Source organism: Papio anubis, chromosome 13 (genome assembly GCF_008728515.1).
Source record: "Papio anubis isolate 15944 chromosome 13, Panubis1.0, whole genome shotgun sequence".
Taxonomy (NCBI): domain Eukaryota; kingdom Metazoa; phylum Chordata; class Mammalia; order Primates; family Cercopithecidae; genus Papio; species Papio anubis.
Window position 1 is genome coordinate 80,025,511 of NC_044988.1, and position 15,757 is coordinate 80,041,267.

At 40.3% G+C, this 15,757-nt stretch overlaps 1 protein-coding gene across 4 annotated transcripts in view; it reads left to right on the forward strand.

Moving 5' to 3' along the window:
* MUSK (muscle associated receptor tyrosine kinase) overlaps positions 1 to 15,757 on the forward strand; it is a 137,986-nt gene that overhangs the window by 88,137 nt on the left and 34,092 nt on the right. For all 4 annotated transcript variants that reach the window (XM_009188317.4, XM_017949645.3, XM_009188318.4 and 1 more), the window contains 2 exons: positions 1,103 to 1,262; positions 14,967 to 14,973. In XM_009188317.4, the coding sequence (XP_009186581.2) occupies positions 1,103 to 1,262; positions 14,967 to 14,973 (167 nt within the window). The remainder of the gene's footprint in view (positions 1 to 1,102; positions 1,263 to 14,966; positions 14,974 to 15,757) is intronic.

Genomic DNA, 15,757 nt, shown 5'->3' on the forward strand with positions numbered 1-15,757 from the left:
GGAGCTGGAGTAATGTTGACTAATATATATGCATTTGTGTACATTTAAGCTGTTAATTGTGTGTCAATATTGCATTGATATCTTGGCTCTTTAAGGACATTTTATTTTCTGGTTTAAGTAGTACCTCCTGCATGAACCTCCTAACGTGTTTGTCTCTTTGCTGCACTATTTCAACACCTGGATGAAGTCCAGGAGGAGAGAGGTCAGGCAGTTTAAAAACTGCTTCTCTTTCCTACTAAGGATGTTTTCAGTGACCTTGAGGTATTATGTATGTATTATGTATGTCATGCCTCAAAGACAGACTTGGCTTCACAACCATTTTTCTTAATAACCATCCACCTATCTGACATGCATTTATGGGGAACTGAACAGGAGTTATGAAAATGAGTCCTCAAGTCTGCAACCTCTCATACTTAACTGTCATCTGCAGGACATTGAAGACATATATCGGAGGATCCACACTGTATATCATTCATACCTTGTATTGGTTATCTATGGCTGTATAACAAATCAGCCCAAAGCTTAGTGACTTAAACGAATAACTATTAGTGCTCACAAGTCTGTGGTTCAACTGGCTGGTTTTGCTGATTTGGTTTTGCTTCTGGGCAGGACTGCCTGATCTTGGTTGGTCAAGTTCCTGTGATTGACAGGTTGAAAGGGTGCTAGTTGGTTCAGAATAGCCTTATGCGTACCTTGGATGGTTGTTGTTGGTTCCCACCTGGGGCAGTGGGGATAAACGGGCCATGTGTGTTTCATCTTCTAGCATGCTGGCTCTTGCTTGTTTACAGGCAGCCCCAGGTTCCATAAACAGAGAGCAAGCCACAATGTGCAAGAACTTTAGTTTCTGCTCATTCATTCCAAAACACATCACAAGGCTAATCTAGATTCAAATTATGGAGAAAATTGCTACTTCTTGAGGGAAGAGCTACAAAGTCACATTGCAAGGGCATGGGCATAGGGAGGGAAAATCTTTTGGCTCTTTTTGCAGTGTACCACATGCACTTGATTATAATCTTAATGCTTTTCCCTTCAAATCTACTGACGTAGTAGAGTAGGAAATCCTTGACTGAGTTCTATCTTTTATTTTCCTTTACTCCATCAGGTTTCTTCTGGGTCCATTCAAGAGAGTGTAAAAGACCGAGTGATTGACTCAAGACTGCAGCTGTTTATCACCAAGCCAGGACTCTACACATGCATAGCTACCAATAAGCATGGGGAGAAGTTCAGTACTGCCAAGGCTGCAGCCACTATCACCATAGCAGGTAGGATGCCCCTTCACATTTGCATTGTTCCAGGAGAGGGGAGAGTTAATACTCTTCTACAATATCCAGCATTGGAGAAAATCTCCCTTTTCTTTTATCTCTTATTTCAGTTGCATTTGGGCTATTTCCTCCTCCATGGGGATACTCCAGAGGTAACCTAGATATGGATTTTGGCAGATTTGCTGCCTGAAAAACTAAATCCTCAATACCTGCCCAAGTGATAGGTAACAGCTTCCAGGAACTCACTTTTTCCTTCCTTCCTTTCTTTCTGTTTTTCTTATCTTTTTTCCTTTTCTCAATTTCTCTTTCCTTCCTGCCTTCCTCCTTCACCCCTTCCCTCCCTCCCTCCCTCCCTGCCTGCCTGCCTGCCTTCCTTCCTTCCTTCCTTCCTTCCTCCCTCCCTTTCCTCCCTTCTTTCCCTTCGTCCTCTCCCTTCCTTTCCTCCCTCCCTCCCTTCCTTCCTCCCTCTTCCCTTCCCTCCCTCCCTCTTTTCCTTTTCTTTCTTTAATTTCCTTTCCTTTTCCCCACTCTTCGTTCTCTCTCTTGGTTGATCAAACTTTCCAAAGCTCTCATGGAAAAAGTTGGCAGACTTTCAACATGGTCATGCCAATTTCTGCATGGCTATTTCTTGCGGGCATTTTTACCTATGAGCATGATCCTTGTGGTCTTTCCCTTTCCTGCTTCAGCAAGCCACAGCAGGACTTACAGGTGTTTTCAAGAAAAAGGCTGACACGCGGATTTCTAGGATATTTGTGTTGAATTCTAAAGGTTTATTTTTAAAATGTAAATGTCCCAAAGGCTTCTGAGAACATTTATAGAATTCCTAGAGATGGAAATAATCCCTGTATCAGGAAATGCCAGGCATATTAGATTCATAGCGTGCCTATGGCTCAAGGGTCAGGAGAGAGGTGCTTGGCCTGACATGTAAGGCAAGCACGGATAGAGCTTGTGCCTAGGGCCAACTCCCCACAGCCTGCTGTTTCTTATTACAGTGCCACCTCTTTGATCTTCCCTGATGGAGAACTTTCCATTAATGTCTGTGATTTGTAATATGAGGTGAATAAAAGCCACAGATAAATGATAAGGAGCACTGGACAAGGCTGGCCCTCTGGGACATGCCTGTGAAGGAAAAGGAAGACTTCAAAATTAAGGCTCCCTCTCCTTTCTCCCCCAGTGATATCTCTGCCTACCATGTCTTCAGACATCATATCAGTTATTCTAGCATTTCCACAGGTGTGAAATTATTTCTCCCAGAAAATGAAAAGTCTTCTAAAAGTAAATTCAACTCAATTTAACAAATAATAATATCATATAATTAGTAATAGTAAAATAATATGATATAAATAGTTATAAGAATTACTATTTACATAGAACTTTGCTGTCTATAAAGCACTTTTACATGCATTTATCGAATACTCTAGATGACACCCATTGTGTTGGGTAGAGTAAGAGATGAAAAGTTAATTTAAAAATGGGTCCTGCCTTCCAGGGACTCTAAATCTAGAAGGAAGTCAGTTAGTCACATATATTATGGCACAGACTGTATTCTGTTGCAGAAGCATACACAAAATACAACAGCAGAACAAGAGAGTGAGGGTGTCAGGGAATCCTTGGAAAAAAGGTATCATTGGAGCAGAAGATGTGGATATGAGATAACTAGGTTGAAGTCAAACCTTTCAAAACTGTTCAAAAAACAGCAAATCAGTGGTCAAGGCTAGACCATGAGAGAAACAGCAGGGAGGTGGAAAGTGGAAACAAAGGTTGAAACATGGGCTCTAGCCAGGTTATGAAGAGCCTGCATAGGTCAAGTATATTATTTCATTGATGAGAAGTCATTTAATGATTTAGAAGAAGTAAGTGTAATAGTCAGATATATCCTCTAGCAAATTAACAGATGCTGAGGTGTCAGGAGGTTGGGAAGTGTGGCAAGGGGTCAGGAGGCTCTTCCAGGTGTCTCAAAAAGTCATGAAGGTCTGAACAGCAGCAGCAGCATTGGTTCAAAGGGAAGAGGAGAGATGCACAGGACAAATCGGGATAGAAATAAGGTTTGCAAATGCTTGAAAATGGCAGTGGGCTAGAAGAATGAGTTCAGATGTATCTGATTTTGAAAGGTGCCCAGGACAAACAATAATATATAAACACAAAGCATATGAACAAGATAAGGTCCAGGAGATAATAGAATACTCAAAAATGTTGATGCCTTTGAATTACCTGGAATTATTCTGGTTTCGCTGTCTTTGTTTGATTTGACATTTGATCAAGACCTACTGTTAAATAAACATATATTTATAAAAATCTCTCAATATATATTTAGATAGATATGTGTGTATGTATGTTTATACACACACACACACACAGAGAGAGAGAATCACATTTACATATGAATACTCAATCTAAGAAAATAAACTGATCTACTTTAATTTACCCTGCACTTGCACTGGGCAGAAGAAAAATATTAATGTTACTAATTTTAGTAACATTTCAGGTCATTATTCAGTCACTCAAAGATACCTCTGCCGGAGCTCTTTCCCCCTATTCTTCCTTCCTTCTCTTTCCCTAGATGGCAAGGGAGAAGAGGATTTGTATTTAGGCAGTGGTGTCTTCTGGACACCCCCTACACCACTGCTACCCCCTGGGTCTCTATTGAAGTCTGCAGCTGTGGAACTTGTGATTTTATCTCTTGGCTTGGTTAGGGCCCAGGGGACCTCCCTGGCTGGCTCAGCCTCTTTGAGACATCTTTTGGACCCTCTGCATGTCAGCCAAATCCTTCATCATGCCCTTGTCTATACTCTGCTCTGCAACCTCGGCAGCTAGGTCTCCCTGTCTGTCCCTACCGTGGCCCTGTCACTGGCCTGCTGAATTTCAACACAGCTCCTTCAGTATTCCTCACAGGGCCTGAAGCAACTTCTAGATCACTTTCAAGGCATACAAAATTCAGGAGAGATTTGGGCTTGCTAACTCAGTTCTGCTGTCTTCCCAACCTTGTCATGCTACCACTTTCACATTAATGTTGCCATCCATGTTGGAGTAAGGGATCCCTGTGGGTTGTTTTTCCTATAGCATCCTAAATAAGAAGTTAGAAAAACTCTCTGTTTTTGGCTTTTTCCTTAATTGATCAATACACCTCTATTCTAGGATTCGGGTTCAGAAAAGGGATCTATAAAATCTATAAAATAACCAAATTTTTAATTTTCCTACCTTCCTTCTTTTCACAGCATACCAAGCAGGAAGAGCAGGTGGTCAGGAATCTCCCCCAGCCTTCAGTTCAGTAATCTTTAGAGCCGACTCATCATGAGTACAAAGGTGGTTGTGAAGGCAGTGCTGTAACCACTGAGGGGAACATAATAAAATGGGTATATCTACTCCACACAAGGGGAGATTCATCCCATGGACACAATCTTTAAGATGCTGAGATTAAAGGGCATGATTGCCACCATGCTATATGCAGCAACATCATCTCTTCATCCCTGTCCTAGCCCAAATGAGAACCTGATTCAACTCCATAAATAGAACACCAACAGGGAAATCTGTAACCTTAAAAAATTGCATCTTCCAGCGGTAGAAAGAGCCTAAAGGTCTGAGACAGGCAGTACAAGAAGGCCATGTCCTAGGGTGTAGGGAGAGGTCATCCTAGATATCAGTAGACCAGAGTGATGATGGGGACAATCAGCAATGGCCACCCAGGAAAAATAACATGGGATTTGCATGGGGAAAGGGATGGTGGGAGCAATGCAAAGATTGGCACGTGGCAGCAGAGAACAGCTTGCAATCTGCTGCAGCAGCAGAGGTGAGTGCCTGTGAAGAGCAGTCATCTCTGTAGGAATAACGGTTGTGTAGACTAGAACCAGCTATGACTTTTCATGAGCTTGACAATGGCAGTGTGATGGAGGTCAGCTTTAGAGTGGGGAGAAGTTGGGGACCCTGGAAGTGAGGCTTGAAGCCACTGTGGACAGGGGTATGTTTACAGTAGCTACCCAAGGAATTTGGGTAGAGGTAGAGCAGGCAGCATAAGGAGAGGGTTAACCTATAACTGGGACCTGGGACTTTGCCCTTCCAAACCGCAAAGGCAACAATTAAATCTGACCATATGCAGAATCATAGTGCTGTACAATGTTCACAGTCAAGTAAAGAAATGAGAGTTGTTAACAACTGAAAAATGGAAAAGACTAAAAAGGTCTAGCGTGGATATGATAAATGAGAAACATGTCTATTAATTAAAAAATTGCTACACATCTAGTGCTATTCCCTGGTATAAGACCCTTTTGTCCAACCCCTGGTTTATTTGTCTGGTTGATTCTCACTGGTTATTAGGGGACCTGATGCTCTCAGACCTTTCCCAAAATTTCCCCAGGCAGACCTAGTAAGGGTGTGTCATGAGTGTGATTGAATAAGACTTCTGATGTCCTATGAGACATCTTCCAGTTTCTCCTCCTCTTGGACCTGCTCTTGTGAGTTAGACCTGCTAGAAGCCCCATGAAGGTCCCTCGGGAATCACTAAGGAAACTACCTCCCAACCCTGGGGTGCTCTGTGGACTGATATTTTAGGGAAATGAGGCTGCTTCGATGAAAAAGTGATCCTTGAAGCCTCTTTCATTCACGGTCATTTGAAAGAAGCATGGCCTTATGCTCCCCCAGATCTCCCAGAACTCAAGTTTGGTATCTGATTTCTCCATTTCTGCTTTTGGCCCCCGTCTCTCGGCATTCAAAGAGGCTGGCCGGAAGTCCAGAGCTTCAAATCAGACATGGCGCCTCTTTGCCATTCTGGCAATGCTTCCTTAATGCCAAACTCTGCTGTCTTCATTTAGCCATCTCTACCCTCCCCTGTGTGACTAGTACCCCTAGTAGTCAACAGCCCCCTCCGTCACATTCCTCGTGTTTCCCTTTGAAACTTCTACTCCATCTGTTTATTTGTTCTTCCCAGCAGGAAAACTGGAAATGGAAAAAGCTGATCTTATGCTTATGCTTAGGATTATGTCTGATGATATTTCTAGTGTTTGAAGGATAACCAAAAAAAAAGATCAGCCTTCATTTTTCCAAAACCCTTCCGTGTGTCCTTATGCATTGTTTTAGAAATGTGATATATTTCTTTCTGACTCATTTACATTTACTGTTAGTCATCAAGAGGAATCAGAAAAACTTTTGGAACCTCCCCCTATGAACCAGGAAGTTGCATTTCCCCTCCAGTCACAAACCCACAAGGCTCAAGTTGCAAAGTAAACTTGCCAGGATGCTGGGCAATTGACAAGATGCTTCTCTTTGTCATCAGAACCCTAGGCCCTGTGGAAGAAAGCAAGATAGCCCATGATACCTATAGTGAGCATAGTCCCAGAACAGCTGGAGACCATCAAAATGGACACAGGGATTCAGAAGAGAAAAATACAGGCCAGGTGTGGTGACTCATGCCTGTAACCCCAGCACTTTGAGAGTCTGAGGTGGGCAGATCACCTGAGGTCAGGAGTTCAAGACCAGCCTGGGCAATGTGGTGAAACTCCATTTCTACTAAAAAATACAAAAATTATCCAGGTATGGTGATGCATGCCTGTAATCCCAGCTACTTGGGAGGCTGAGGCATGAGAATCACTTGCACCTGGGAATCGGAGGCTGCAGTGAGCTGAAATTGCGCCACTGCACTCCAGCCTGAGCAATAGAGTGAGACTCCATCTCAAAAGAGAGGGGGGAGAGAGAGAGAGAGAGAGAGAGAGAGAGAGAAAGAAAATACGTACTTGTATTTCCCATTCTCAATGGCACCAACAGGTCCTTCGTCGGAAAGTGAGGTCCATGGTTCTGTCCATGGTTATCCAGTCTCAGAGTACAGGGACGAGCCTATGGTCACACACCCATCTAATGTAAGCCACTCCCCGTTCTACCAACAACCCCCGCTTTCTATGTTGCCCTTTCTTTGAATTGACCTCAGGGTCTGAGACTTTTGGTCACTAAGTTTAAAAGTCACATGAATACAGGTAGTATTATCAAAACTGAGCATGATGGAAAAAATCTGATGTGGTAGTATTGGAGTCTCCGAAACTCCCCAGATGAACCACATGGTTTTGTTTTTCTTATTTCTAAAGAGGTGAGGTTTCACACTACTACAATAAAAAAAAAAAAAAAAAAAAATAGAACTTTGAACTCTATTTCATAATCAGTGTAGCTGATTGAATGTACTGACACGTTTGACATGTTTCATGCTCTTTCTCATGTCTGATAGCCACACTTCTGCTTCCTCCCAGTGTTGGAGACAATTCTTGAGACTTGGTAACAGAGCAGTAGCTCGTAATTTGCTTTACTACTCAGTGCTTCAACCATCGTAGGTAGAGAGTGCTCTTATCAACAAAACAGACACTATCCCTGGCATTCCATGCTGGCTTTGTCTGGTCTTAAATTAATTAAAGTTGTTTTGTTTTTGTTTTTAATAAAAGGGAAAAGGATAAATGGTAACAGCCAGTAGCCACACTAAATTGCTCCCAGATGTTCTGCAGTTAGGCATAAAAGGTAAGCATTCTTTTACAATCAGGCAGCTTTCTTATACTAGAACAGTTCTGTGTTTCAGAAGAGAGCCAATGTTTTTACTGACTTCTAGATAATTGTAAAGATACTACAAATGCTGGTGGATATTTTAAGAATTTTTAAATACTACAAATATTGGTTAGATATTGTGAGAATTTTTAAAAAATTGAATTCTGAGCTTAAAGCACTTTATAGTTGCAAGGTTCTTGGACCCCTTCCTCATTTCCTAGCCACACCCCCCACCACAAAAAGAAAAGAAATTATAAGTGGAGACATTTCCTATAGAAGCTCATTATCTCCTCCCAAGTACTATGGCTGGATTCTCTTTGGCATTGACTTATCTCCATGCTCTTGGAACCTCCTTCCACGGTACAAAATGAGGGCTCTTTAATTTACATAACCTTGGCCCCCTTGTTTTTCAATAGATCTTCCTGCTCAGCTGCTATTAGAATCTGCCTTTGTGCTTCCAAATTATATGCCATTTTCTCTGGAGGAATTTTCAAGTATTCCAATGTTTTTCTTCCCACTATTCTATCTGCACAATGGCAGAATTGCCTTGAGATTTGGGGGCATGAAAGCACTTCTTTCTTGAGTTCAGCAGTGACATAGAGTCCTCTTCATTCTCTTTCACAGCCTTTGGTCATTTTAATTAAGAGACTCTTGCAGGCCTCTTGCCCAGTTTGCTAAAATTTAAATTCTCTACAATTTATAATGTGTAGACATCATTGGCATCATCTCTTAGAAGATCAAAATATCAGTCCTACAGCCCAGCCTGCCTAGCTCGGCAAAAGAGAGAGAACCTACTAGATTTTTTCAGAATGGAAATAGGTATAAAATTTATAAGATTTAGCTATTGTCCAGCAACTTATCTGGTAGCTGGAGTCCTGCAAATCTTAGACACATCTTGATATTTCCTTCATAGTCACTCCAGAGTCTGTTAGTTCTTATGTATAAAGAATTTTCACAAAGAAATCCAGCTTTTCTCACTGCTAGAAAGATGTGGCCTTCGGTCCCTAAGCAAAGTGACCCATTTAGGGGAGGGATAAAATTTTAGGGCTAGTATTGGCTAAAACCCTATTCTGGGTCAAAAGTTTGTTTGTAAAGCCCATTGTAGACTGCAGAACAACTTTGAATCACTCATAAATGGGAACCAGAGTGGTAACGAAGATCTGAGGCTATATGTGTAACCAGCGTATTGAACAGTTTAAACTTGACAGGTACACAGAGAAAATGTTGTCTTCTCCAACCACTGGGGACTGAGGAATTATGCTTTTTAGACTCTCCTTGCCCCTCCTGAGAGCAAATCCTTTACAAACTTTCAGGCAGATTCCATAATTTCCAGGTAATGTTTAGAGATTAAAAACTCAGCTTGATCTAGTTTAAAACTCTCCTCTTATATAATTGAAACCTCATCTGCTTCACTCTCTCCACGGCCAGCCATTCTTTCATTCAGGAATATGGAGAGTAGACAAAATGAGTCTGCTACTGTTATGCACCCTTCCCTTCTTCCCTTTCCTCCTGTTCCTCTTCATCTCTGGCATATTTAAGGAGAAGAGGATTTACAAGGAAGGGGGCAAATGTGTTTTCCTAAATGGAATATGTTTTAGTTCTTTCTCTGTTAATTGTTATTGCTTCTCTGACTAATAATAATAATGCTAACAATTGCAAGGTACATTCTCAGTGCCCAGTGCTTTATATATACATGAATTTATTTAATACCCACATCTCAATGAAATGGATACTTTTATTATCCCCACTTCACAGATGAGCAAACTAATGTTCAAAAAGGTGCCCAGGCTGACATAGCTAGTAAATGGCAGAACCGGTATTGAAACCCAGCAGGTGCAGCATCCAGATTTTTAATGCCTTGATGGGTTATTAATGTCTCTCTATTGCAGGCACCTGAATACTGACTGTCTCCTAGGACATTTGGGTTCTTTGGAGGGTCCTTCAGAGGACTGTGTATTGCATAGTGCCCTGATATGGGAGATTCTTTACTGGTTCAACCTCTCATAATCCCCAGTCCTTGATCTCAATCCCTACTGAGGTAACCTGCAATTGCTTATGACTGGGGTTCTTCGTCTGGTGTCCAGTCTTCTTGGTAACTTAGCTACCTTCATAGCATCCACTAAACACACAGGAATGTCCCATGTCCCTGCCGTCCCAATGGTGGGGAGCTCTACTCCTGGATCCTCTCTCTCTGCCCTCAGATTGTTGCAATTCTTTTTAGACAGTAATATTATTTAAAAAAAAAAAAAAAGACAAAACAAACCCTTTCCTTGTCTCTGAGTTCTAGTTTCTTAATTCTTAGGAAGTTGAAAAATCACTCCATGAGATGTGTTGTTATCATTTACATCACTCAAGAATGAGAAGATCTAGGGAAATAATTCATCCCTTTCTCCTTGTATTTGCTGAGATGCCCTTCATCTTTATTTGAAGGATGAGAACCAAAGCTCTTTGGTGATAGGGCCTTCAAATTGCAACAAAGGTTGGGGTGATTGTGCCTTTTAGGAAATTCCAAGGAAAAATACCAAGTTGTGTGTGTGTGTCTCTGTGTGTGTGTGTGTTTACATATTTCCTACAATCATTTGTCTTACTTTTTGAGGGCATGTCAACTACCGGTGGAAAAAAAAATAAATACAAGGGGGTCTATGCTGTGAGTAGTTGAAATAAAAATACTGGTGTTTTGATGGGATGAATTCAGTATATTTATAATAGACTAATTCACCCAGAATCAACTTCTAAAACCAGTTTGCCTTAACTCATTTAATTCAATTTCAGTTAGCCTGATGACTACTGCATCTAATGTTGAAAATTTAGAATTAAAAATGAAATATTGGCCGGATGCAGTGGCTCATGCCTGTATCCCAGCACTTTGGGAGGCCGAGGCGGGTGGATAATTTGAGGTCGGGAGTTTGAGACTAGCCTGGCCAACATGGTGATACCCCATCTCTACTAAAAATACAAAAACTAGCCAGGCAGGGTAGCAGGTGCCTGTAGTCCCAGCTACTCAGGAGGCTGAAGCAGAATAATTTCTTGAACCCCAGAGGCAAAGGTTGCAGTGAGCCAAGATTGCGCCACTGTGCTCCAGCCTGGGCGACAGAGTGAGACTCTGTCTCAAAAAAAAAAAAGAAAGAAAAGAAAAAAGAAACATTTACCAAATAATATGGCTGAGTATTTATGACTTATTTTTGTACTGCTAATACTTTATCACATATAGGGACTCATGAGATTGTTACATATTGTTGTAACTGTCTTTTTCTGTTTCGTTCATTTTGAACACTTGCATTATTCTTCAGCCAATTTGTCAAAAAAGTCTATTTCTTTACAATTTTGAATTTCTGCTAAAAATGTTTAGTGAAATAAAATTTATTCCATTAAAAAATGAACCTTTTGATTATTATTGCCTCCTTGGTACTTTCCTTTATTATAAGAGTCTATGAACTCTACGTGTGTGTGTGTATGTGTATATATATATACACACACACATATGTATGCATTAACCAAATTAGCATATTCTCAGAGCTCATTTCTGTTTAGTGAGGTACTTGTATTTTAAAAGAATAAAGAAAAGTGGGTCCCTCTTTTGATCACCATTCCATGTTATTTATCAGGATATCTAATTGATAAAGATTTTGTTTTGTTTTGAGACAGAGTCTCTCTCTGCCTCCCAAGTTGGAGTGAAGTGGTATGTGATCTCGCTCATTGCAACCTCTGCCTGAGCTCAAATGATCCTCCTGCCATAGCCTCCCAAGTAGCTGGGACTACAGGTGTGTGCCATCTTGCTCAGCTAATTTTTGTATTTTTTGTAAAGAAGGAGTTTCACCCTCCTATTCAACATAGTATTAGAAGCCCTGGCCACCGCAATCAGACAAGAGAAAGAAAGAAAAGTCATCCAAATAGGAAGAGGGGAAGTCAAAGTATCCCTGTTTGCAGATAACATGATTCTATATCTAGAAATCCCATAGTCTCTGCCCAAAAGCTCCTTGAACTGTTAAGAAACATCAGCAAAGTTTCAGGGTACAAAATTAATGTACAAAAATCAGTAAATTCCTATATACCAACAATTGCCAAGCCAAATCAGAAACATAATCCCTTTCACAATTGCTACAAAAGAATAAATACCTAGGAATACAGCTAACCAGGGAGGTGAAAGATCTCTGCAATAAGAATTACAAAACTCTGCTCAGTGTGCCCAAAGAAATTTATATATTCAGTGCTATTGCTGTCAAACAACAAATTACATTCTTCACAGAACTAGAAAAAAAAACTATTCTAAAATTCGTATAGAATCAAAGAAGGGCCCAAACAGCCAAGGCAACCCTAAGCAAAAAGAACAAAGCTGGAGGAATCACGGTATCTGACTTCAAACTATACTACAGGGCTACAGTAACCAAAACAGCATGGTACTGGTACAAAAACAGACACATAGACCACTGGAAGAGAATAGAGAGCCCAGAAATAAAACCACACACTTACAACCATCTAGACTTAGGCAAAGCTGGCAAAAACAAGCAATGGGGAAAGAATCCCTATTTAATAAATGGTGCTGTGATAGCTGGCTAGCCATATGTAGAAGATTGAAACTGGATCCCTTCCCTACACCATATACAAAAATCAACTCAAGATGGATTATAGACCTAAATGTAAAACCTAAAATGGTAAACCTGAAAGATAACGTAGGAAATAACATTTTGGACATAGGAACTGGCAAAGATTTCATGACAAAAATGCCAAAAGCAACTGCAGCAAAAGCAAAATCTGACAAATGGAACTTAATTAAACTTAAGAGCTTCTGCATAGCAAAAGAAACTATCAACAGACTAAACAGGCAACTTACAGAATGGGAGAAATATTTACAAACCTTATACACCTGACAAAGGTCTAGTATTCAGAATCTACAAGAAACTTACACATACAATCACAAAAACAACCTCATTTAAAAGTGAGCAAAGGGCATAAACACACTTTTGAAAAGAAGACATACGTGCAGTCAACAAGCATATGAAAAAATGCTCAATATCACTAATCATTAGAGAAATGCAAATCAAAATCACAATGAGATACCATGTCACTCCAGCTATTATTAAAAAGTCAAAAAATAACAGATGCTGTTCAAGACCAGCCTGGACAACATGGCAAAACCTCATCTCTACTAGAAATCCAAAAGTTAGCCAGGTGTGGTAGCACGTGCCTGTAATCTCAGCTACGTGGGAGGCTGAGGCAGGAAGATCACTCGAACCTGGGAGGCAGAGGCTGCAGTGAGCCAAGATCACGCCACTGCACTACATTCTCTCCTGGGCAACACAGTGAGACTCCACCTCAAAAGAAATAAAAAATTAAAAAATAACAGATATTGGCGAGGTTGCTGAGAAAAGGGAACTCTTATACCCTGCTGGTGGTGGTGTAAATTAGTTCAACCACTGTGGAAAGCAGGGTGGTAAGTCCTAAGATAACTAAACTGAAAACAGAACCACCATTCAACCCAGCACTCCCACTACTGAGTATATATTCAAAGGAATATCAATCAGTACCAAAAGACACATGTGTGCAAATGTTCATTGCAGCAACATTCATAATAGCAAAGATGTGGAATCAACCTAAATGCCTATCAATGACAGATTGGACAAAGAAAATGTGGCACATATACACCATGGAATACTGTGGAATACTATGTGGTCATAAAAAATAATAAGATCATGTCCTTTGTAGGAACATGTATGGAACTGGAGGCAACTATCCTTAGCAAACTAATGCAGGAACAGAAAACTAAATACTGCATGTTCCTGCTTATAAGTGGGAGAACACATGGACAGAAAGAGGAGAACAACAGACACTGGGACCTACCTGAGGGTAGAGGGTTGGAGAAAGCAGAGGATTAGAAAAAAAATAGAACAACTTTCGGGCACTATGCTTAGTACTCGGGTGATGAAATAATCTATACACCAAACTCCCAAGTCACAAGTTTACCTACATAACAAACCTGAATATGTACCCCCGAACCTAAAATCAAAGTTACAATATTCTTCAGGATCACTGAATAAAAAGCCCATAGAGATTCAAAAAAGTCATACACTGAAAGTTATAAAAACCTTGTAGTCACCAACCCTCACAAATCTAAAAGAGAATGATCAGAAATACAAGCTCATTGTATTTTAAGAAGATTGACCTCTCAGAGAAATTCACGTTAGAGCCCTTAAAAATCCCCCCAAAAATGACACCCAAATGGATCTAAAACCTTCAAAAAGAAGTTAGACCTGAACATTAGGAGAAATTTTAATATGGCAAATTGATTTTAGACAAAGCATATGTTTTACTGTTTACTTTCATAATGAAGGTTGAGATGACAGAATGAAGTAACCATAAAGCACTTGGTAAAGAGTGTGAAGTTTTTAATTTACAAGAAAGAAAATGGAATAATTCAGAAATGCTGGTTATATCACACCCTTGCCAGGATTCTCATGCCTTGGGAGAGTCTAAGTTGGGGCCGTTTGTCCTGGAAATCACATACCACCAGAGGACAGGCATGGTCTCCTCAGAGACCTGAGTTTTTACATCCGTGAGCATAGGCAGCTACATAATTTGCAGGGCTAGGTGTTCAAAAAACAGTGAGGATTTCAAGGTAGTGACAGCAGAACATTAAATTAAGCCCGAGGCCCTTCTGAGTGCAGGTGCCGTGCAGCTACCCAGGTCACACACCCCACCCCTGAGACAGCCAGGTCTATGAGAACAACCATTGCCTACTTTCTACTTTCTCTTCTACCCTCTCTCCTCTACATCTTCTTTTCTTTTCTCCTTCTCCTTCTTCTTTTTCTTTTTCTTTTTTTTTTTTTCCCTCTAGGTCTACTTTATGCATCTTCTCTGTTAACCTCCACATCTTGCTTTCTTAATGTAAAGTCCCTGGGTAGCTAATGGAGGGAAATTCTGAGCTTAGATATTCCCTTGGTGGGTGTTACCCATGATTGACTCAGTTTGAAAAGAACACGTTTCCTAAAGATACTCAATATTTTCTTAATTTCCTCCAAGTCTGCCCATTAATGCAGCATCTGGCCTCCTGGCAGAAGCAGAGAACTTTTCAGAAACGGAGAGATCAGCAGTATCAAAACAATCTCTTTCAAAGCATAAGATGAAAATGTACTAATGTTCTTTCTTTTCCCCTTTAATTTGACTTCCTGTGGGAACTTCCTTTCCTGTTAATAGAATGGAGGTAAGAAACTTACTGTACCAATGTTTCCAATGTTTTGTTTTGTAGGGATTTCATTTGTTTTTGTTTGTGAGAGGGTCTTGTTGTGTTGCCTAGGCTGGAGTGCAGTGGAATGTGTTTTGTTTTTGTTATTTGACATGCCATTGATTGAGTGTTTACTATTTGCTGAGCACTGTAACATTTTAGAAACTTTCTAATTTCTAATCCTTTTAGTAAGTATGATGAAGTGAAAGACAGGTAACCTCTACTGAATACTTACTATGGATCAGGCCTGAATATGTACCCCCGAACCTAGATTGACCTCTCAGAAAAATTCACGTTAGAGCCCTTAAAAATTCACGTTAGAGCCCTTAAAAATCCATGTGCTGAGCTTCACATGCATTATTTAAATTTATCTTCAAGACATCCCCATGGAATAGGTATTATTGTTATCTCTATTTTACAGAAAAAAAAAAAAAAAACCTAAGAAAGTTTCTTTGAACTGGAGAGTTCAAGTGGCTTACACAGCTAGTAAATGATAAAGTTAGAAATGGAACCCAGAACTCCAAACTCTCCCCCATAGCTCTATCCTATATATAAGAAGGTATCCCTTGCAATATAACCTTTTGCAACTTACAGTGTTTAATTTGCAGTACTTTTAAAACTGACTTTCATAAAACTCTATGGAATGTAATTAATTTAAAGACAGCATTCTTAGCACATAGGCTATGTTTAAAAACAGGCAGCAGGATACAAAATTTGGTTAGACAGCAAAAATAAGTTCAAGAGATTTAGAGTACAATACAGT